The 23,140-nt window shown below is 38.6% G+C and overlaps 1 protein-coding gene across 8 annotated transcripts in view; it reads right to left on the bottom strand.

The window, feature by feature from the left end:
* ATR (ATR checkpoint kinase) overlaps positions 1-23,140 on the bottom strand; it is a 168,738-nt gene that overhangs the window by 40,703 nt on the left and 104,895 nt on the right. For all 8 annotated transcript variants that reach the window (XR_013959982.1, XR_013959983.1, XR_013959984.1 and 5 more), the window contains 8 exons: positions 19,393-19,513; positions 17,729-17,866; positions 14,173-14,383; positions 10,727-10,905; positions 7,387-7,551; positions 6,278-6,369; positions 1,519-1,610; positions 1,115-1,292 (listed from right to left, as the gene is read on the bottom strand). Coding sequence is in view for 5 of the 8 variants with exons in the window: in XM_080657180.1 (XP_080513306.1) it covers positions 1,115-1,292; positions 1,519-1,610; positions 6,278-6,369; positions 7,387-7,551; positions 10,727-10,905; positions 14,173-14,383; positions 17,729-17,866; positions 19,393-19,513 (1,176 nt within the window). In the remaining 3 variants the exon portion in view is untranslated. The remainder of the gene's footprint in view (positions 1-1,114; positions 1,293-1,518; positions 1,611-6,277; positions 6,370-7,386; positions 7,552-10,726; positions 10,906-14,172; positions 14,384-17,728; positions 17,867-19,392; positions 19,514-23,140) is intronic.

Raw genomic sequence — 23,140 nt, forward strand, 5'->3', positions numbered from 1 at the left:
AGAAGGGAGGGGGATCAATAAATAGTGAAGACCAATGTGTCAAGCACAGATGTCTAGATTACTTAAGTTAGTTGTATAAAAAATAAACTATGAATTACATCAGGACAAATGTAAGATTTTTCTAGTTATTTTTTTAGAAGTCTCATAATTGCCTTCCCAATTAATAGAATATACGTTAAAACATTTTTTTTAAACTACAAGATGGCCTTGGCCAGTTTTGCTCAGTTGGCTGGAGCATCATCCCATAAACCAAAAGGTTGGAGGTTTGATTCCTGGCCAGGACACATGCCTAGGTTTTGGGTTCAATCCCCCGGTAGGGCAAGTGTGGGAAGCAACTGATTGATGTTTTTCTCTCTCTCTCTCCCTCCATGCTTCCGTCCCTCCCTCCCTCTCCCTCTCCAAAAAAGTGAATGACCATGCCTTTGGGTGAGGATTAGAAAAATAAAAATGATAATCCTACATAATAAAGAGGTAATATGCAAATTAACCCTCACACCCTCACAAGATGGCTGCCTATGACCAGGCCAGCAGGGGGATTAGTGAGGGATGACTAAACGACTGAACAGCAGGCTGCGTGGGGTGACCAGGCCAACGGGGAAGCCGTGAGGGGCAACCAGGCTGGTGGGGGAGGGGAGGGAGGTGCAGTTGGGATCGACTAGGCCAGCAAGGGCGGCAGGTGGGGGCAATTAGGCTGGCAGTGGGGGGGGCAGTGAGGGGCGACCAGGCCGGCGGGGGGCGGGATTGGGGCAGTGAGGGGGAATCAGGCCGGCATGCAAAGGCAGTGAGGGGCGATCAGGCTGGCGAGGAGGGGGCAGTTAGGGGCGACCAGGCAGGCAGGCAAGCGGTTAGGAGCCAGCGGTCCAGGATTGTGAGAGGGTGCAGGCTGGGCTGAGAGGACCTCCCCCCCCTGCACGAATTTCGTGTACTGGGCCTCTAGTAAATAAATAAAAAGGGAAAACTATAGAGTGATTGTGAGTTAAAGAATGAAAAAGCTATTTTGTTTAGCTATGCATGATAACAAACATAATATCAGTTATTTACTAATCAAAACATTCTAAGCCTATCAGATGATACTTATAGACCAGGAATAAAAAATATGGAAACTTTGAAATACCTGACAATATACTCATATCCTCGTTGGTAAGAGCCTCTTTCAAAGCTTGCAGCTGAAAGAGGTACAATTTGTTCGGCTCTCACTAGTTTCAAGGTATCATAAAAAGCTGAGGTATCTCTTTTTTTGACTGATAATAATAGCTGCCCCAGTCTGACACTCCATGTGGTAGATTTCCCATCTGAAAAACAAATAAAGAGTCAAGGAATGAGAACTGGGTCTATGAACAAGTTTTATTTCACTTGGTAAAATGGTCAGAAGAAATACTGACCAGATGGTTTCATTCTACTGTAACAACTAAACAAAGCTATTAAGACAAGCTGAGAGATTAATTATGACGATTGCTTAGACACTTACATCTATTTATGGCATCTTAAAACAACTTACATTTTAAGAAGTAATTTTACCTGCTGCCAAATAGTTTTCCACCAAATCCCACTGTGATAACTTCCAAGCTGCTTCCACTCTGTATGTGTTTAATTCGTCTGTCCATTCAGACCTATTAAAAGAAACCCATATTAACCTTTAATTTATTTCAATTTAAAGTGGTATTTAAAGATTATTTTCATTAGTTTAGATACTCTATATACTGAATTTATTTATTGTTCTATTTATTGTATTTGCACTATATTGTATTTTGTATCTCCCAAATTTTAATCTTCCCATTTTCTAAAAACATTTCTTCAATAATTACTTGTGATAGAGCCATTTAAAAATGCCATTCTTTGCCTAGCCTATGTGGCTCAGCTGGCTAAGTATAGTCCCATGCACTGAATGATTGCTGGTTCGATTACCGGTCAAGGCACATGCCCAGGTTGTGGGTTCAGTCCCCTGTTGGGGTGCATATAGGAGGCAACCAATCATTGTTTCTCTCTCTCTCAAATTATAAAGACTTATTTTTAAAAATGCCATTTTGTGATGAATTGAGTCAAGCCATATAATAGAGCAGAATTAGTACCTGGATAATTACAAAATGTATTTGTAAGATTATCTCTGTGCTTCACTTGAACAAAGGTAAAGGAGTAATAAAAGCCAAATGAACATACATGCATTCAGAGGTAATCAATTCCAATAACTTGGATTATGAGTTAAATTTAAGATAAAATTATAGGAGATGATGCAATGGGTCAGGAGCAAGTGGGGAGTACATAGAACACTGTAGTAGGGCATAAGAAAGTGACAAATGATGTGTCAAAGGCATAACAAAGGATATAAAATCAGCTAACTAAAATATATACCTATTTTTTTAATGTGTTTTTATTGATTTCAGAGAGAAAGGGAGAGGGAGAGCGAAGTATAAACAACAGTGATAAGAGAGAATCATTGATTGGCTGCCTCCTGCATGCCCCCTACTGGGGATCAAGCCTGCAACCCAGGCATGTGCCCTGAGGAATCAAACAGTAACCTCCTGGTTCATAGGTCAATGCTCAACCACTGAACCACCCAGCCGGGCTATAACTATTTTTTTTAAAATATATTTTATTGATATTTTACAGAGAGGAAGGGAGAGTGATAGAGAGCTAGAAACATTGATGAGAGAGAAACATCGATCAGCTGCCTCCTGCACACCTCCCACTGGGGATGTGCCCGCAACCAAGGTACATGCCCTTGACCGGAATCGAACCCGGGACCCTTCAGTCCGCAGGCCGACGCTCTATCCACTGAGCCAAACCGGTTTCGGCTATACCTATTCTTAAACTATTTCAGTAACTTAATGTGAGTTTGTAAAACCAGTATAATATAGGTACTTATTTTTTATAAGTATTCTACTTAAGTGACACTAAGATAACTAGTGATATTTTAGATCAGTGGTTCTCAACCTTTTTTATGCCGCGACCCTTTAATACAGTTTCGCATGTTGTGGTGACCCCCAACCATAAAATTATTTTCGTTGTTACTTCATAACTGTAATTTTCTACTGTTATGAATCGTAATGTAAATATCTGTGTTTTCCGATGGTCTTAGGTGACCCTGCTAGCGGTTCTCAACCCACAGGTTGAGAACCGCTGATGTAAAGCCTAAGACCATCGGAAAATACAGATATTTACATTACGATTCATAACAGTAGAAAATTACAGTTATGAAGTAACAACGAAAATAATTTTATGGTTGGGGGTCACCACAACATGCGAAACTGTATTAAAGGGTCGCGGCATAAAAAAGGTTGAGAACCACTGTTTTAGATCATGACTATATAAAAGAAGCTAGACTTTTGCCATATTTTTTCTTTATTAATCATACCATTTGAATATCTGCTATATGCTAGATCCTGGGCTAGGCACATTTTTCCATTTAATTAACTAATAACAATGAAAGGTACACATATCCCCATATTATAAAAAAGGTGCCCTGGTCCCTGGTTGGTGTAACTCGGTTGGAGTGTTGTCTCCTGCACCAAAAGGTGGAGGGTTTGATTCCCAGTTGGGGTGCAGGTGGGAGGCAGCCGATCAATGTCTCTCTCCCTACGCCCTCTCCCTTCTCCTCCCTCCCGACCTGTGTAGCTCAGTGGTTGAGCTTTGACGTATAAACTAGGAGGTTCATTTCTAAGTCAGGGCACATGTCCAGGTTTTGGGCTCAATCCCCAGTAGGGGGTATGCAAGAGGCAGCCAATCGATGATAAACATCATTGATGTTTCTACCTCTCTCTCCCTTCCTCTTTGAAATCAATAAAAATATATTTTTTAAAAAGTCCTCCTTGTTCTTTCTGTAGGAAAAACACATGAAGAAAATGTAACAAATAAATTACCCAGAGACAGAGAAACATCGATCAGACCATCAAACCTCAGAGGGAAGGTAGGGGAGGGTGAGGGTAAGGGGGAGAGATCAACCAAAGGACTTGTATGCATGCATATAAGCCTAACCAATGGACAAAGACAACAGAGGGGTGAGGGCATAAGTGTGTGTGTGTGGGGGGGGGAATAGGGGGATCAGGACACATATGTAATACCTTAATCAATAAAGAAATTTAAAAAATTCATTTTATTTCATTTTTTAAAAATCCTATATAATAAAACCCTAATATGCAAATTGACTGAATGGCAGAATGACCAGTCACTATGACACACACTGACCACCATGGGGCAGCTCCTGCATTGAGCATCTGCATCCCAAGAGGGAGGCGACTGGCAGTGGCGATCAGGGGGCGGGGCCAGCCAGCGGGCAGCGCCAGGCCACCAGCCAAGGCGAGTGCCAGCGGGGGCCCCCTGATCACCCCACAGATCAGCCCTGATCGCCAGCCAGGCCTAGGGACCCAGCCCTATATATTGGGAATAGTCTCTTAGATTTAAAAATTAAAACCTGGCAAGGCTACTCTAACACTGAAAAAACAGATGATGCAGCGATGACAAGCATGGACTCTGGCTTGCACATTTTGTGGTCAGCCCTGATTCTGACACTTATAACTGTGTGACAAAGCCAATTACTTAACTTCTCTCTGCTTCAGTTTTTCCACCCATAAGATGGGGAAAATGGTACTACTGCCTCAGCAGGATCATGTTATGTACTACTTTTTATAATCAGGGCAAAAAAATGTAGCTGCCCATACAATAGCAAAATGCCTTTCACGTGTATGAAAAGTATGGTCACTGGTGCATGCAGCCTCCTGGATTGCAAGAGGGATGTCTGACTGCTGGTTTAGGTCCAATCCCCGCAGGCCTAATGGCAATCAGACATCCCCCGAGGGCGCAGGCTGGGCTGAGGGGACCCCCCCATGCACAAATTTCATGCACCAGGTCTCTAGTAGAAAATAACAGCATAAATATTGAATATTCTCTAATTTCTAAATATGAGTACCACCATAAACAATCAAAAACAAGGAGGCCAAAAGAAATATAATAAAAATGTAATTTTCAAAACTATAATTTTTAATAACTTTACAAGTTTATCACTAGATGCCAGACAAACAAAATGTTAGAATAAAAATCTGAGGAGAATTAGTATGATTTACTATCTGGAGAGTGTGTGTACCAAGCATTATACCAAAAATGTACCAAATTATAATGAGGATCAGGCTGTGAGAACTTATCCTGGTAAATGAGTACATTTAAAAGAATAATTGTGTAAGTCAAGCATATTTGTTTAAATTGCAAGTATCCCCACCCCCTGAAAACACATATCCTCAATGACCATTTGCTTCAATGTGATACAGCATCATTCACTGAATATTGAGAGGTGCCATTTCACAGATCAGATCCCAAGAAAAGACAAGGAATCTAACTGTCCAGTGTTCATCAAAAGGAAACTTGATACCGTGGCTTGAACCATGATAAACTTATAAATTTCTGCAACCCCTTTATTCATAAGGTCTCTCAACTAATCTAGAGAAACACATCTAAAACTTATAACTATTCTTTTCCTACTTCTGCAAAGTTTCCATCATCATTTCATAAATTCTACTGCTGGAATCCATGTGGCCAACAGTAAGCTTCTCTGATCTTAGATACTTCAGAATAGTGGTCTTTATAAATCACAGTTTGAAATGTATAGAAACTGTACTTAGTAAAAACAGTGGCCTGTGTGCTTTTTGGTTAACTAATATCCTATTCCTTTTGGCCAGATCTCACTGCCCAGAAAAGTCAGTTGGGGCTTGGTAAACAATTTAAAGAACAAGGCTTTCAGGTCTCAGAGCATAGCAGCTTTAAGAGCTAGAAACTCCAAACTAGAACCGTGTGACCTTCACTTTGCCACACATAAGTGTTATTTTCTGTTTGGTATTATTTGTTTTTTTTAGGAAAGGAAGGTTGCTGCTTTCCTTTTCATCAATCCTTTGGGGAAGTCAACCCACACAGTGTAGAGTGGTGTTTCACATGCATCTCAGTCACAAAGGCCCCCCAGCACAGACAATAACGAATGCTGATAATGCAGGAGAGCTCAAACACCCTTTGGAAGTGCCTATATGAGCCTCACCAGGAGTAAGTGAATTCTGAAAGGTTTCTGTTTTAACGCAGATCTAATTCAAGGACGACTCTTTAGACAGAAGATAAAATGTTAAGTGCTAGATCAATTTATAAGAAAGTAGGGAAAAAAGTATTATTTGGTGCTTATCTCCAATGCATGAAAACAAAAACATTTTATTACTTTAGTAATTATTATGTCAACCCAATTCATTAATTTAAAAACTCCCCATTAAGCTACAACAAAAGAAAATAATTTTAAAAAATATATTACCTGTTAGCATGCACTCCATTCACCTGAGTGATTACAGTAGATAGCTGACCAAGACCTAACATGGACTTCACTACACCATGATAATGAATGATCTAAAAATTTAAAAATATTTAAAATAACAATTGTGACTTCAGATATATCTTGGGAACAAAAAACAGTTTAATATTTATTTTAAAAAATACTATTTACCTCATTGAGCTTATGTATCTTTAGCAGTCAACTTGCTTGGTATATAGCAGAGCCTCCTATCAATGTCATATAACATCTGAATTTTTTTTTAAATGCAGACAACCTTAAAATCTCAAATTAAATTTCTTATTTTTTTTTCAGATTTGGTCTAATTTTTGGTTCAGATCAAATATAAAAGTAACAAGTACTCTTTACTATTTTATTTAAAGATTATTTGTCATATTGTCACAGAAAATGAAAATTCAAGGTCACAATATTATTAATGTAGATTTTGGGCTTTAGTAACAAAAAAGTTAAATAGGATTATGTAATATTCTTTAAAGCTGAAAACAATGGATTGTGAAAAATAAAACCTGTACATTGAGCTTCTGAGAAAGTGAACGTGTCAAATATGACAAAAAGCAATACTCTAAGATTAGAAAGAATTTAAGCCAAAATTATAAATCAACAAGTCTCAACCCCTCTCCCCATATCCCCATGTGTAATTGCAGCTCATTGCTTCTAAGGGACCACTTCAGAGTTTCAGATGTTGCCAGGGAACATGTGAAATCTGAAGAAGTTCCTTAGACTAGAGAATCACTATTATTATTAAAAATTGGTGCATGTCTTATACTTTTAATAGCAAACTAAAATTATATAAATTTTAGAGTAATTTAATACACAGTTTAATATAAATATACTTTGCAATAATCTCATTTATTTGGGGGATATATAAGGTCATAGAAATTTGGCATTGGAAGGGATCTTTGAGATCTAATGCAAGTCTCTACTTTTATCAATCAGAAAACTCAAAAGCTCAGAGATGATGAAATAGTTTCCAAACACACTGGGACACTGGTAGAGACAGTAGTGAACTAAGTTTTCCAGAGTTCCTTGTATAGGGTTATTTTCATTGTGTTGCCTTTCATGCATCATCTTACCTGGTCTGGTTCTAGCTGAATGGCCCTGTCATAACAAGCAGTGGCATCCCTCAGTAAGCCGATGCTCTCATGTTCAAGGATCTGTTCTTTTAGAGATGGTTCTGCCTTTCGGATTGCACTGACTCCAGCTACTCCATCTGGTTCATGCATAGCAGCATATAATTTCTTTGTTCAACCAATCAAATGAGAGGAAAAACACAACTGAAAATAAAACTATCAAACCACCAGTTTACATGAAAAGGACATAACAGAATTTTTTTCTCAAAGCAGCAATATTACAATTTTATTCCCCAGCCTTTCTATTACCACAACACTCATTCCATTCCACTTAAATACACACCAACATTAGTAACTGTTATTGATAACAAGAGCTGTAAAGAACCTCAAGGTTCTGAACTCTCTTTAAACCAATTTCAAATAAATTCGGTTGAGTATAATTTATGTCTTTTATTGCATTTGAAAACAAAAAAAATTAAACAAGTACTTTAAAATGTTGGTATTTAGATGCCTTCAAGAAACCCAAGACATCAAATCTGAGTTTGAAGGGGTATTCAGGTTAAAGATAAAAATCTAGGAGCAATTAGCACAAAGATGGCAGGGGAAAGAATGGCATGATTTAAGAAATGAATAGAGAGAGTGAAGAAAAGAGGGGAAGGAAAGAAGAGTATTATCTATACTAATAAAAGGGTAATATGCAAATTGGTCAGGATGCCCTCACGCAACAACCGAACAGCAGGCTGCATGGGACGACCACGCCGGCAGGGGTGGCAGTGAGGGGCAACCAAATGACTGAACAGCAGGCTGCATGGGGCGACTAGGCCGGCAGGGGGGGCAGTGAGGGGCAACCAGGCCGGCAGGGGGGGCAGTTATGAGCGATCAGGCTGGCAGGCAGAGGCGATTAGGGGTGATCAGGCTGGCAGGCAGAGGCGATTAGGGGTGATCAGGCTGGCAGGCAGAGGCGATTAGGGGTGATCAGGCTGGCAGGCAGAAGCAGTTAGGGGCAATCACACAGGCAGGCAGGCAAGCGGTTAGGAGCCAGCAGTCCCAGGTTGTGACAGGGATGTCCAACTGCTGGTTTAGGCCCGATCCTGCAGGGGTCTCAGATTAGAGAGGGTGCAGGCCGGGCTGAGGGACACCCCTCCCCCATGCACATGTTTTGTGCACCAGGCTTCTAGTCTATAAAATAAAAGCTTAAGCAACACTTACTGTGGAATGACAAGAATGACCAGTCACTATGATACGCACTGAACACCAAGGAGAGTGCCGCTCAGCCAGAAGCTGGGCTCATGGGTGGAGAGCGCAACGGCGGTGGCAGAAGCCTCTCCTGCCTCCACGGCAGCGCTAAGGAGCAGCGAGCCAAGTGGTAAGGAGCAACGAGCAGGCAGACAGTAAGGAGCGAGGGGTCCTGGACTGCAAGAGGGCGCAGGCAAGGCTGAGGGACTCCCCCTCCCCCCCAGTGCAAGAATTTCATGCACCGGGCCTCTAGTTTATAAATAAGGAAGAACTAGCAAATGAAACTGAGAACAGAAACCAAAGTTAACTTGAAGAAACCTAGAGAATGTGGTATCCCAGGAGTTGTGGGATAAAAGCAAATGTCTTATTTAAGAAAGGAGTGGTCAAATAATGTTGTGAGGTTAAGCAAATGAGGATTTGAAAACACTGATTGGATTTGGTAACATAAGCTCACTGAATTTTTTAGTAAGAATAGTGTCAGTAGAATGGAGAAAGAAGACTTGTTGGACTGGGTAAAGACTGAATGAGAAGTAAGAAGTGAATACAGGGAAGATAGATGATTCTTTTAAAAACTGACTGTGAAGGAAAATAGCATCTGAAGGAGTAGCTAAAATCAAGGGAATTATAACAAATTTAAAGAGGAGATACCAGTGCATGTCTATATACTTACCTACTCTGGCTGAAAAATAAATTAATACTAGAGAAAGCAGAAATAGTTGAAGGAGTGAAATCCTTAAAAATTGAAACTGTAAGTAAGAGGATTAAATTTTGACAGGGAATCCTTCCTTAGGAACAACAAAAGAGAAGGAAAAGAATATGGTGCAACAGCCAGTGTGCTTTCAGATTTGACAGACATTTGGTTTCTATTTTCCTAATGAACAATGAAGCAGGTACATCAGCTGAGAGTAAATGAGATGGAAGAAATGAAGAGGAGGTTATCTTGAAAAGGGAGAAAGTGGGTTTACTAGAGAAACATTTAGAAGAATTGAAGGCAGTATTAAAGAGTCAAGCTTATTATAAACTTAAAAGCAGTTAAAAACCAATTCTGTGATTGTGATATTTTTCTCCAGCAATGTTCAGCTGCTTACATGCAGATACTGGGAAGGCAGATTGGGTGAATTTATTCAGGGTTGAAGTTTTACAAAGTGAGTACAATATAGAAGGAAGGGAGAAAGACAAGGGAGTTAAATGTCCTTGTGTAAAGGGAATGATTTTAACAATGAACAAAAGATTCAAACTAGATAAGGAAGAAAACAATGACAGGAGAGGGCTAATATTTATCCAGACTACAAGCTACTACTAATTTTCCAGTTCTCGCACCACACTTTGTTTTTCTCCTGCAAAAAGCCCACCAATTTTGACCTCTTATTAAGTCCCATTGCATTAGCCCCACCTGCCCTTAGTTTCTTTTCTTCCCCAAATAGTCATAACATTATCACCTAAACCAGTTTTCACCAGCATTGCCATGGCTGATGCCTGTTACAACCAGTATATCCCCCTACCCACCCACCCTCAAATTCAAGCCCATGTTTCTCACAATAATAATGGCCTGCTTGCCTTAAATTATAGCCCTTTTAAGTCCTTCCTCCATGACTGTCATAGGCATTTAGCTAAAATGCCATTCTGACTAAAGCACTTCCCTGGTTCAAATCCTCTAAGAATCTTGGGCAACTTAGAAGTCCTCTGTGATTTATCTTTCCTCTGCCATTCCATATAGGCACTCTTTCTCAAATCCATAGGGATGCCACTGCCTGGAATGTCTTGCCTCCTCCTTTTACCTATCATTCATTCATTCTTTAAGACCCCTTAGATATCATCTTCAAGAAGGCCTTACTGACCCCTTTCTCAGCCCCTCCCATCTTTCACCACACCCTACAAAGAAGATGAGTTAAATGTCTTTCCTCGGGGCATATCTATGTCACCATACTTAAGATATTACCAAGTTGGTGTTTATCTCTCTCCACTAATCTGTAAGTTTCTAAAGTACTTACAAATATCTAGTTCCTAGCACAGCATCTAAAACACTCCATAAAATGAACAATATTTCGTTTCCTCATAAAAAAGACTACCAATAAACATTATTAAACTCACTATATGAATTTCAAACCTGTAAAAATCCAAGATGCTCTTGAATATCTTGCTTCTTTTCTGTAATAAATGATTCAAAGTGCATTACAGCTCTTGTGTATGCTTTAGAGCGAAAAGAAGCTACTGCCAGAGTATCCTGAGGTATAAGGTCAAGAAAACGAGTTACACTCTGATAGTCTTCATGATCCACAGTAGATACTAGATTATAAAAAGATAATTAAATAATTAAAGACTTAGAAAATAAAATTTTAAAAGTGTTAATTTTAATTTTCTTATTTTAAATTCAATATATTTCACTAACAAAATTATCAAAATGTATTAGAGTGTCATATTTAGAAAGCAACTATCAACAAGATGATTGTTCAGAGAATTCTTGCTTCAACTTCACCATTATTATTTACTTTACCTTGGATAGTCATTTAACTTATTTGAGCTTTCATTTCCTCATAAATAAAAGGGAAGTATTATTATCTATCCTGCCTTCCTTACTGTGCTGTGGTGAGGGTTAATTATAAAACTATATTAAATGTAGAAAAGATATAAATAGATACAAAAGATATAAAGATGAGTTATTTATTATTGATACCTCTAAAAACACTGATAGAGTATAGCTATTGGTAGAAAAAAAGCAGAAATACTAAAGTAACCTTTTTAATTTTAAAGTTCAGATTTCTTTATTAACAATCTGGTGTGTTTTTTTTGTGTTGCCTGCCACATATACATTATCAACTATTACAATGGAAACTGAAAGTACAAGTGCCTTTGAAGTAAAACCAGATATTTTAAAAAGGTACTTTTTTTCAGCAGTCTAAGAAAAGACATAAATTGGAAGCTTCTAAATGAGGGCAGTCCATTTTGTGAATTCTTCTTTAAAATCTTTTATTTATTTTTATTTTTTAAAATAATTCTTTATTGTTGAAAGTATATGTCACCTTTTTCCCCCATTGACCACCTCTGCCTGCCCCCCTATTTTATGAATTCTTATTTATAACATATTATTTATTTATTTTTAAAATATTTTTATTTCAGAAAGGAAGGGAGAGGAAGAGAGAGAGATAGAAACATCAATGATGAGAGAATCATTGATTGGCTGCCTCCTGCATGCCCCCTACTGGGGATTGAGCCCACAACTCAGGCATGTGCCCTTGACTGGAATGGAAACTGGGACCCTTCAGTCCACAGGCTGACGCACTATCCACTGAGCCAAACCAGCTAGAACATATTATTTTTAATAATGAATCATAATAGTATGTAGAAAACAGGAAACAGAAATGCATTCTTCCAAAATTTAAAAAATCAAGATAGTAAATTTAGGAGAAATTATATTTAAAATAAGTCCCTTACTTCTATCAATATTTGTATATCATTTCAAATTATAAGAAATGCTAAAGATATTATATTTTAGAAGTATTACAAATACTGTCATTAAAATCTATAATTTTCATTCCAATGTTAGTAGAAATGGTGATAACAGAGTTCATACTTGGTTTAATAGCCCCATTTTCACATGTAGAAACAGGAACAAACATTTAAGCATTAAACTAATGTAAAATATATTAGCCATATTCCAGAGGAAAAAATATTCTCCCAAACAGATAATTATTGCCAGTTCAAAAAATTTTCAAAAATAAACTATTGTGCTTAACAGGAATGTATGTGCTTCCATAGGTATAGGAACAAGAAAGAAACGCTCAGAAACTGAGAACTGTGTAAGTAAAGACCTCTTTAAGAGTTGTTAGTCAGTTGCTGTTTTTTCAATTAGCCTCAAAGCCTGGGGAGAAAACATATACTATCCATTAAAATGGCTGAGATATACAGAAGCAGGCAGATTACATACTTCATCTACTTGCAATAAGAATGAAAAAAAAGTTCAAGACATTAAGAGTATCCATTACATTAAGAGTATCCATTACTGTCTTAATAACATAATTCTTCTCACCAACTGCTCATATCAGAGAGGCAGGTGTCATTTCTAGCTCTAGTAAGATTCTCCTTTTAGTCACCTTAGTGGGAATTGTAATATCACAGGAAAAAACTAGAGCAGTAGTAAGTACAGCAGGGTATAGTGTAGTAACACGTATTAAGCACATCTGGAGAATTGCTGGATACCAAACAGTGCCAGAGACAGGAAAACAAAAAGGATAAAATGAATGAACGGAAGAAAAAGTCCATGACATTAAAATCTCCTTTGAAATTCAAAATTTAATTGTGAAAAAGATTGCAAGGAGTATAGTAAAACCTTGATGTAAAGGACTAATTTGGGCGAGAAAGTGTGTCCGTTAAAGCTGAAAGTCCATTATATAATAATATAGGTTTTCCGAATGTATATGCTAAAAAATTGACAAATTAGTTTACCTGTTTTTACTTATGTAGACATGTTTGTGTAATTAAAATTAAGTATGTATAAAAAGTTTAATTTCACAAAAAGTTTTCTACATGTATTACTGTAATTTTAAATTTATACTGAATAGTTCTAACAGACGTGCACATTTACCAGTCGCCTTGAATAAACAAATGCATACGGCTGGTGTGTGCCTTAGTGCACTGGGAACATCAGCCTGCAGGAGTTAAAACTGCAGCAGAAAAGTCAGGCCTGGTGACAACAGAACCAATTACTGCATGCAATGCAGTGTGATCATGTGCTGATCATTCTCCAAACATTTACAGGGGTGACTCTTGGATTTAAATATGTAGACTACAGTTGTAGGTATGTAATATTTATTTATGTCAGCTAAATTACTCAGTGTTTTTTCCAACATATGGCCTATTTGTTAATTTGTTAAAAATGACAGTGAATTAATAACAAAAAAAAATAACCTGTTAATTTAATTATAAGCAAATCTTGGTTAAAAGCATTTAAAAATTAATAGGGTGTTAATTTTCACTTATGACATATAGACTGGAAATTCTGCCCATTAATTGAGGTCCACAGCACTCTCTTCGGCAGTACATATACTAAAATTGACATGCACAGACTCAAGGATTTACTGTATTTCACAAGTGTAAAAGGACAAAGAACACTTCACTACATATATATGTATATATATGTATATGCAGATATATATGTATACACATGCAAATACACGGAGGTGGCATGCCGTATATGAGTTAACAGTGAGGAGTGGCTTAGTAACAATATTAACTAGGCATTCATTTCACACTTTACAATTTATATATTCATCATCTTATTTACTCCTCAATCTACTAAGAGAGATAATAGTAATACCATTTTATAAAAAGAAAAATTAGGTATGTGTCTTGCCCAATGAAATGAGAATGAGAACTTAGAGAGAGGTTTCTAATTATAAATTCACTACATTTTCTCAGTGAAAAGGCCAAGAAAAAAAACGTAGGCAAAAATATATAGGTCTTTTAAAAGCTAATGCTTAAATTATAGAACTGATACAGAAAGGAACTAATTTGTTAATAATTAAGATTAAAAAATAAACAGAAGTTATGACTCACCCATTGAGTCTACCTTATCTCTGTTTGATTTGCTTGGTGGAAATTTCTCAGCATTCAGTGCCTGAAATTTGTGCCTTGACCATTGTGTGAGATGGTCAATCATGGAGAATACAGTCTGTGTACTAAGTTGACACAGGTCAGATGCACTGTATTGGGTATTTATAGTATGTTGATCATCATGCTTTAGAACTGCCATAATTTCTGCATAAACCTGAGAAGAAATCATTTTATAATTAATATGTCTACATAATAGTCATTTTACTAGTATCCTATATAATAAAGAGGTAATATGCAAATTAACACTCATGCCCTCACAGGATGGCTGCCTACCACCAGGCTGGCAAGGGGAATAGTGAAGGACAACCAAACGACTGAACAAGCAGGCTGCATGGGGCGACTAGGCCGGCAGGGGGATTAGTAAGGGACGACCAAATGACTGAATAAGCAGGCTGCGTGGGCAACCAGGCCAGCAGGGGGGTTAGTGAGGGATGACCAAACGACTGAACAGCAAGCTGCATGGGGCGACAAGGCCGGTGGGGGGGCCATGAGGGGCAACCAGGCCAGCAGGGGGGACAGTTAGGGGCAACCAGGCCAGCAGAGGGGGACAGTTGGAGGCAACCAGGCTGGCGGGGGGGTTGCAGTTGGGGGCGACCAGGCTGGCAGGGGGGGCAGTTGGGGGCAGTTAGGCTGGAATGGGGGACAGTGAGGGGCAACTTGGCCAGTGGGAGGGGCAGTTGGGGGCAACCAGACCAGCAGGGGGAGGCAGTTGGGGTGACCAAGCAGGCAGAGGGGGGCAGTAAAGGGTGACCAGGCCAGCGGGGGAGGGGGCAGTTAGAAGCAACCAGGCCGGCAGGGAGGGGCAGCTGGAGGCAACCTGGCTGGCAGAGGGGGGCAGTTAGGGGCGACCAGGATGGCAGGGGGGGGGGCAGTTAGGGGTGATCAGGCCAGCATGCAGAGGCAGTGAGGGGTGATCAGGTCAGCAAGGGGGGGCAGTTAGGGGCGACCAGGCAGGCAGGCAGGTGAGTAATTAGGAGCCAGCGGTCCAGGATTGTGAGAGGGATGTCCAACTGCCGGTTTAGGCCCGATCCCAAGGATAGGGCCTAAACTGACAGTCAGACATCTCCCAAGGGATCCCAGATTGAAGGGTGCAGACTGGGCTGAGGGGGACCCCTCCCCCACTGCATGAATTTCATGCACTGGGCTTCTAGTTTAATATGTAAGACTAAGCATTCTAAGGCAACAACTAAAAAAAACCCCACCATAGATTAATAATAAATTAGTTTTCTCATTTATAGTTAAAGCCAATAAAAAGAAAACCTACTGTAAAAGAGTAGTAAATGTAAACATAAAAATATTTTAAAATTCTTTTAGATCAGTGGTTTTTAACCAGTGTGCCATGGCACACTGATGTACCGCTAAGAATTTTTAAAAAACGGAATACCTCACTATTCAGTCAGGGGCACTGAACTCTTTTCCCTTAGATTGTCAAACAAAAAAAAATTACAACAGCCAACACAATATCCATCTGGTGTGAATGAATCAAAATCTACCTATTTTCTTTGTCAGATTGGCACAATATATATTTTTTGGTGTGCCACAGAATTTGAGTAATTAGTTTATGTATGCCATGAGAAAAAAAAGGTTGAAAGTCACTGTTCTAGATTATACAATAAATTATAATGAAACTATTTACTAATTAGTAGCAAAAAACTTAAAACAATATCTCACACTATCCACAAAATCAATTTCAGAGTAATTAAAGGGCTAAATGAAAAATTAAAAGGATTTTTTAAAATGTAGGAAATATGTTTATGACATTTAGTTAAGAGAAGTCATCATATAAAAGGCTTAAAATTAAAAAGTTATGAGATTGATGAATTTGGCATTATATTTTAAATCTTTCCATGTAAAAGGTATAAACAAAGGTTAAAAAGAAAACCACTAACTGGGTAAGATTTTTGAAAGATATGAACTGGCACAAATTGGTACCCAGAATATATACAGAACTCCTACCAATTAATTATAAAGGACACCCACATATCCCAAATAAGTAATGGGATATGACTAAATAATTTATAGCAAAGTAATGCAAATGGCCAACAAACATAACTACTGGGAATAATAAAAACACAAATTAAAACAATAAAATGTCCTTTTTTTTACCCATCATGTGACCTAAAATTTAAATGTTTGAAAATATCAAATACTGGCAAGTGTATGGGAAATGGATAGACTTGTGAAGTGCTGGTAAGTTTATAAATCTGTATGAACATTTGCAGTCTCTAATAAAATATTAAATGTACATACTACATAATACAAGAGTCCTACTTTTTGGAATCCACCCTAAACACACATACACAAACATTTCCACAAGTAAGAATTGCCATGATGCTCACCATAGCATTGTTTGTAAAAGCAAAACACTGGAAATAATCATTATTATTACTAGATGCCCAATACACAAAGATTCGTGCAAGAATGGGCCTTCCTTCCCCTGGCTGCCGGCAGCGCCTTCACTCTGGCTGGAGCTGCCTTTCCGGTCTGGCCCAGAGCCACCTTTCTGCTCCAGCCTGGAGCCGCCTTTCCGCCTTCCCATGCAGCCCAGAGGCCCAGAGTGGCTGGGGTGGTGCGGAACGCCTGTGTCATCGCCATGGCAACAACACAAGCATCCCACCCTGCCCCCAGGCCTATGTATGCAAATTAACCCACCATCTTTGTTGGGTTAATTATGCATACTCACTCCTAATTGGCTGGTGGGTGTCACGAAGGTACGGTCGATTAGCATGTTACTCTTTTATTAGGGAGATGGCAATATTTAAATAAATCATGGTACAACTATAAAATGGAAATATACTATGCAGCACTAATAAAAGGTAGCACACTGTCTCTCTTAATTAATTAATTAAAGAAAGCAAGTTGCAGAACAATACCTAAAATATGATACTACCATAAAAAAACAAAACAGAATCAATTGCATTTAAAAAAAAAAAAAAGCCTGAAAAAATATACATCAAATTAATTAGCAGTAATGACCTCTGAGGATTTAGGATTAGGATAGTAATCAAAGAGTACACTTTGATTTATTTGTATAATTTTAATTTTTACATTAAGAACATAGTAATATGCTACTTCTGCTATTAAAAAGAAACATTTTAAAGTGCTATATGTATGTACATATACACATACACACACACAAACATTTGAATTTACAAAAAATTGAATTTGTAAAATATTATAAAAATCAATAATAAAATATCCTCCTTCCCCTACCCTAATTCACAGTACCATTTCCCCAGAAAAACCACTATTAATAGTTTCTTATGTATCCTTCTCAAAAGTTCTGTGAATATTTGGGTATATATTTTATATACTTTCTAATTTTCTGCACTAAGCATTATATAATTTTTTTATAAATAAAAGGTTAAAGAGGATACTGTATGCCTTTAGACATGTACATTCATAGTATTGATTTACATTTCCTACTAATAAGTATCCTTTCTAATATATTGGACAAATGTTTGGACAAAGAGAACCCAAGTAAAATAATCTCTCTCACCTCCTGCTGATCTTCTTGATTACAACCCAACAACACATACACTAAAATATGTGGAAGAAGATAGATGGTCACCTTGAAATCATGCTTCATCATAATGCTACAGCAGGTAAAAATTTTACTGGCAAGATCATGCCGAACCTGTAAACTCAATGGTTGAGGGAAAGTGAGTAACTTTAATGTCAAAGAAAAACATTTGAGATTATTTATTATTGCAGAGTAGGTACTCTCTTATAGAAAGAGAGGAATATGCACTCAACCAAGGCAGCTTTCAGATCCCTGCCTCTCTTTTTAGTCTAAACACCCCCAAGTGCCTGAACTACTGAGATCTCCTTAGGAAATACAGATACCTGGGCTGCCAACTACCTCAGTATAAATGGTCCTCACCCCTTATAGTTCATAATGTACCATGTTTTGCTACAGATTAACTTCCTTGATTACAGTATATTTTACTTAGCTAACATTAAGTTTAGAGCATTAATTCCCTGAGCACATAGATGAGTAAAATAACCAAAAAGAATGCTCTGGGCCAGCACATTAAACATATGGTTAACATTTTAATAAGTAATAAACAGTGATTAAGTATAGGAGAAAAAAAATTTTTTTTAAATATATTTTATTGATTTTTTACAGAGAGGAAGGAAGAGTGATAGATAGTCAGAAACATCGATGAGAGAGAAACATCGATCAGCTGCATCTTGCACACCTCCTACTGGGGATGTGCCCGCAACCAAGGTACATGCCCTTGACCGGAATCGAACCTGGGACCTTTCAGTCCGCAGGCTGACGCTCTTCCACTGAGTCAAACCGGTTTTGGCGGAGAAAAAAATTTTAATAGAAAATTAAATTACTTGGGGTTAGAGTCAAATTTTATTAATATGACCTAACCTTTGATTTACCTATAGTACTATTCTCTTATAAAATTTTATAGCTTTTCTTCTTCAAATATAAATGCTTCACTTAAAAAAAATCTAAAAAATTGCATTGCTAGAAGTAATTACGTTCTACATTTCACATATATTTTCAGTATGTTTATAAAAAATGACAGAAATTTTCTTTAAATTACCAATATAAATTATTATAATAATATTTAAACACTAAGAGAAATACGATTTTTTTTAAAAGTTGTGGCTTTTAAATATGCCTTAAATATTTTCTTGGAACACAGAATACCTTTTTGTCTGTGGGCATGTAAAAATTTCGTATCAGAACTATACCTCTATTTTTCCATGAAATTTCAACTTTTTAAACTCTTTACTTTTATTTTGGGGCAAGTTCAGATTGTGTATCTTCTTTTAAAAATAACAAATAAAGGGAAACATATCTTTTATTACATAAAGAATCTTTTTATTATGTAATGAACTCTGATAAAGCATTAACTTCCTTTTAAATACTATTTTACAACTTAAAATGAACAAACATAAGGTAATAATATTTACAAACACATTAAGACCATAGTAATTTGATTAAACAATGATCTCCTTACTCAGAAACTGGTAGCAATAGAGAAATTATTACTCTTTATTAGTAAATATTTTCTACAAAAGTTTCTATCATTGTCAATACAAATATTTCAATGCCTCCTGTGTGCTATGTATTCAGATAGATGTTCTCATTTCCTTTAGAATTTCTGTTCAGGGAACAAATTCTTAACAGAATTATCTTACCTTTGTTATAAGATAACCTGCCCAAGATGCTGACCATTCTGCAAAGTTATTACCTAATTTACTTAAGTAAATTGGCTTCTTTACTCCAGACCAATCTGTTGACTTCTGAGAACTCTTGTATCTGTAATTATGAAAATTTGTGTATTGAAAAAAAATATAATTATATAATCATCTGTTAAGATCTTTAATAAAAAATGTTGAAGAAACTATCAACTCTTCCACTGACTATCCCACTAGTGCTTTGCCTTTACTGAAATCTAATTAAAGATACTACTTTTCCTATATCTTTCTTTTTAAATTTATTTATTGATTTTGAGAAAGGAAGAGAGACAGGGAGAGGGAAAGAGAAACACTGATTTGTTGTTCCACTTATTTATGCATTCATTGGTTGATTCTTGTAGGTGCCCTGACCAGAATCGAACCTGCAACATGGGCTTTAACCAACTGAGCTACCTGGCCAGGGCTTTTCTACATTCTTTTTAATGGTGGGGTGGGAGGTCATTCTTAATACATGTCAAATACTTCAAAGGATTCCAGTCGGCCTCCTCTTCCTCAGTACTCCTTTCAGATCCTTTGAATGCCCTTCTTATCTTCTGTAAGAAAGATCTTTTCCTCTGAGCTTCAAGTCACTCAGGAATACTATTTTCTTCTCTATTCCTCATTAAGGGCATTTACCAAATTCATTGATTATCAAGCTCATTAATAACTTTAGTACAATGGTCAGTGTTTTCTTTCTTCCCCAAGTCTTATCATCCTGAGTAACTTTAATGTCTGGATGGACATCTAATCAAACTTGAAACTTCTCAATGACTTTCTCCTCTACTTTATCAGGACACCCTGGCCAATACAAAGAAACTTCATCACTACCAAAATGAAGTACTTAAACACTTCACTCTATGGCTACAGTTTCCCAAATTTCCAGTTCTTTCACCCAGTTACTCTAATACAGATTTCCTCTCACACTGAGATCTTTTATCCCTTGACCCAACTAAACTCTCCTTGTCTGTAACTAGAGGCCCGGTGCACAAAATTAGTGCACGGGGGGAGGGGGGGTGTCCCTCAGCCCAGCCTGCACCCTCTCCAATCTGGGACCCCTCGAGGGATGCCCGACTGCCCGTTTAGGCCCGATCCCAGTAGGATTGGGCCCAAACGGGCAGTCGGACATCCCTCTCACAATCCAGGACTGCTGGCTCCCAACTGCTTGCCTGCCTGCCTGTCTTCCTGATTGCCCCTAACCGCTTCTGCCTGCCAGCCTGATCACCCCCTAACCACTCCCCTGCCAGCCTGTTTTCCCCTAACTGTCCTCCCCTGCAGGCCTGTTTTCCCCTAACTGCCCTCCTCTACAGGCCTGGTCACCCCTAACTGCCCTCCCCTGCAGGCCTGGTCTCCCTAACTGCTCTCCCCTGCAGGCCTGGGTCCCCCCCAACTGCCCTTCCCTGCAGGCCTGGTTGCCCCCAACTTCCCTCTCCTCTGCCAGCCTGGTAACCCCTAACTGCCCTCCCCTGCAGGCTTGATCGCCCCCAACTGCCCTCCCTTGCAGGCCTGGTCCCTCCCAAATGCCCTGCCCTGCTGGCCTGATCGCCCACAACTGCCTGCCCTTGCAGGCCTGGTCCCTCCCAAATGCCCTCCCCTGCTGGCCGTCTGTGGCGGCCATCTTGTGTCCACATGGGGGCAGCCATCTTGTGTATTGGAGTGATGGTCAATTTGCATATTACCCTTTTATTAGATAGGATACCTTCCTTTCATTACTTCTTTCCCCAACCAGCTTGGTTTTCATGGTCCTTTACTTCAAGCACTCCCTTGATAACATCCTCTACCATTCCACTGCCACACTGTCTCTACCAGCTGTACTCATTTGCCAACCTCCAAACCTTGAGTCAATCTAAATGTTTACCTTCACTGTAATGATATCCAGGCCATTGTATTGATAGCACAAAAACACTCAATTGCTTATGAGGTCAGTACTACTGTATATTCTTAATTTTCAACATCGGTGCACCTTTCTGCAGCCCAGAAATCCTTCTGAGCTTTGCATATTAGCTCTCTCTTGTTTTCCCCAGTGGCTATGTCAAATCCTCTTTCCCAGTTATATCTATACCAGCTCCATGGCCTCTTGCACCAACAGTGTCATTTTCTATACCTCATATTTCAAGGAGAAAATAAACCATTGCTTCCCATAATCACATCTGTAAACTTAGCAGAGTTATATCCATCATTTAATCTTCCCCTATTACAAAGGAAAATATTTTACTTCCTCTAGGTCTAATCACCCATTAGGAATATGGCTATCATCCTCAGGCTATATCAATGATCAATTCTCCTCCCTAACTTCAATATGATCCTATTTGCTCCTCAGCATTAACATTTAAACATGTTCAAATAGCTCTTACCTTACTACATTATGTGTAGCTTTTGAGGGGAGAGGGTTGCTTGTCAATCTCCAATTAAGGTTAGGAAATGAGAAATATAATAAATGCCCTATACTCAAGATCCCCAGCAAACATTATGTATTTCACCATATTTTAAGTATCTAAAAAAACCAGAAGATCCAATAATCTCTCAATTAACCATCACTATTTTGAATAATCTTAAATATAATTCTCTAGATGATTTTACCAAGCTTTATAATGAACTTAGCAAGAAAACTACTAATATTAGTATTCAAGCCAGATTCTACTTAGCCACAGCCAAATATTTTTCTGAAAATTATTTTGATGGCAACTTTAAACTGTAGTTGATCTAAGTTCTAAAAATAAAATCTCCCAAAGACAGCCATAATTTAACCCAATTTTAGTGATTGCATATTAATACCCCAACTGAAAAAAATATTAAAGGAGAATATAGAAATTTAGGGCACAAAAAACAAAAATATGGTTTTAGGAAATTCTTTATTATTCCCGGGCCCTATGAAGCAAATATCAAGAAGTCTAAGCTATAAAAGTGACCTATTGCTTAATCTGGCATCTTGATGTTTTATTTTGTTTTTAAATATGTTTTTATTAATTTCAGAGGGAGAGATAGAAACATTGATCAGTTGCCTCCTGCATGCCCCCTACTGGGGATCAAGCCAGCACCAGGGCATGTGCCCTGACAGGGAATGGAACCTGTGACCTCCTAGTGCATGGGACAATGCTCAACAAACTGAGCTACACCAGCCAGGCATCTTGGTGTTTTATACAAAAGCTTTCAAACAAATTTCCATTAAAACTGCCCCTCTAATGACCTTTTTTTATGAGTACAATTTCAATGAGCAGATCCCAGCCGGATATATCTCCTAACTTTCCACCACTGAGAGACCTCTTAGAGGTTCCTTCAAGGTCTCAGATATAAAAGTAGAAGGATCGTAAGAATTCTCATTGCTTTGCTAAGATCACTCTTATAAACGACCACTGAAATGCTGCTTCTTATGAAAGAGCTAGAGGCCCAGTGCACGGATTCGTTCACTAGTGGGGTCCCTCGACCTGGCCTGCACCCTCTTGCAGTCCAGGAGCCCTCTGGGGATGTCCGACTCCCCGCTTAGGCCTGGAGCGGGCCTAAGCCGGGAGTCGGACATCCTTAGTGCTGCCACCGAGGCAGGAGAGGCTCCTGACACGACCGCTGTGCTCGCCAGCTGTGAGCCAGGCTTCTGGCTGAGCAGCGCTCCCCCTGTGGGAGTGCAATGAACACCAGGGGGCAGCTCGTGCGTTGAGAATCTGCCCCCTGGTGGTCAGTGCACGTCATAGCAACTAGTCGTTCTGCCATTTGGTCG

This window comes from Plecotus auritus, assembly GCF_963455305.1.
Source record: "Plecotus auritus genome assembly, chromosome: 2".
Taxonomy (NCBI): Eukaryota; Metazoa; Chordata; class Mammalia; order Chiroptera; family Vespertilionidae; genus Plecotus; species Plecotus auritus.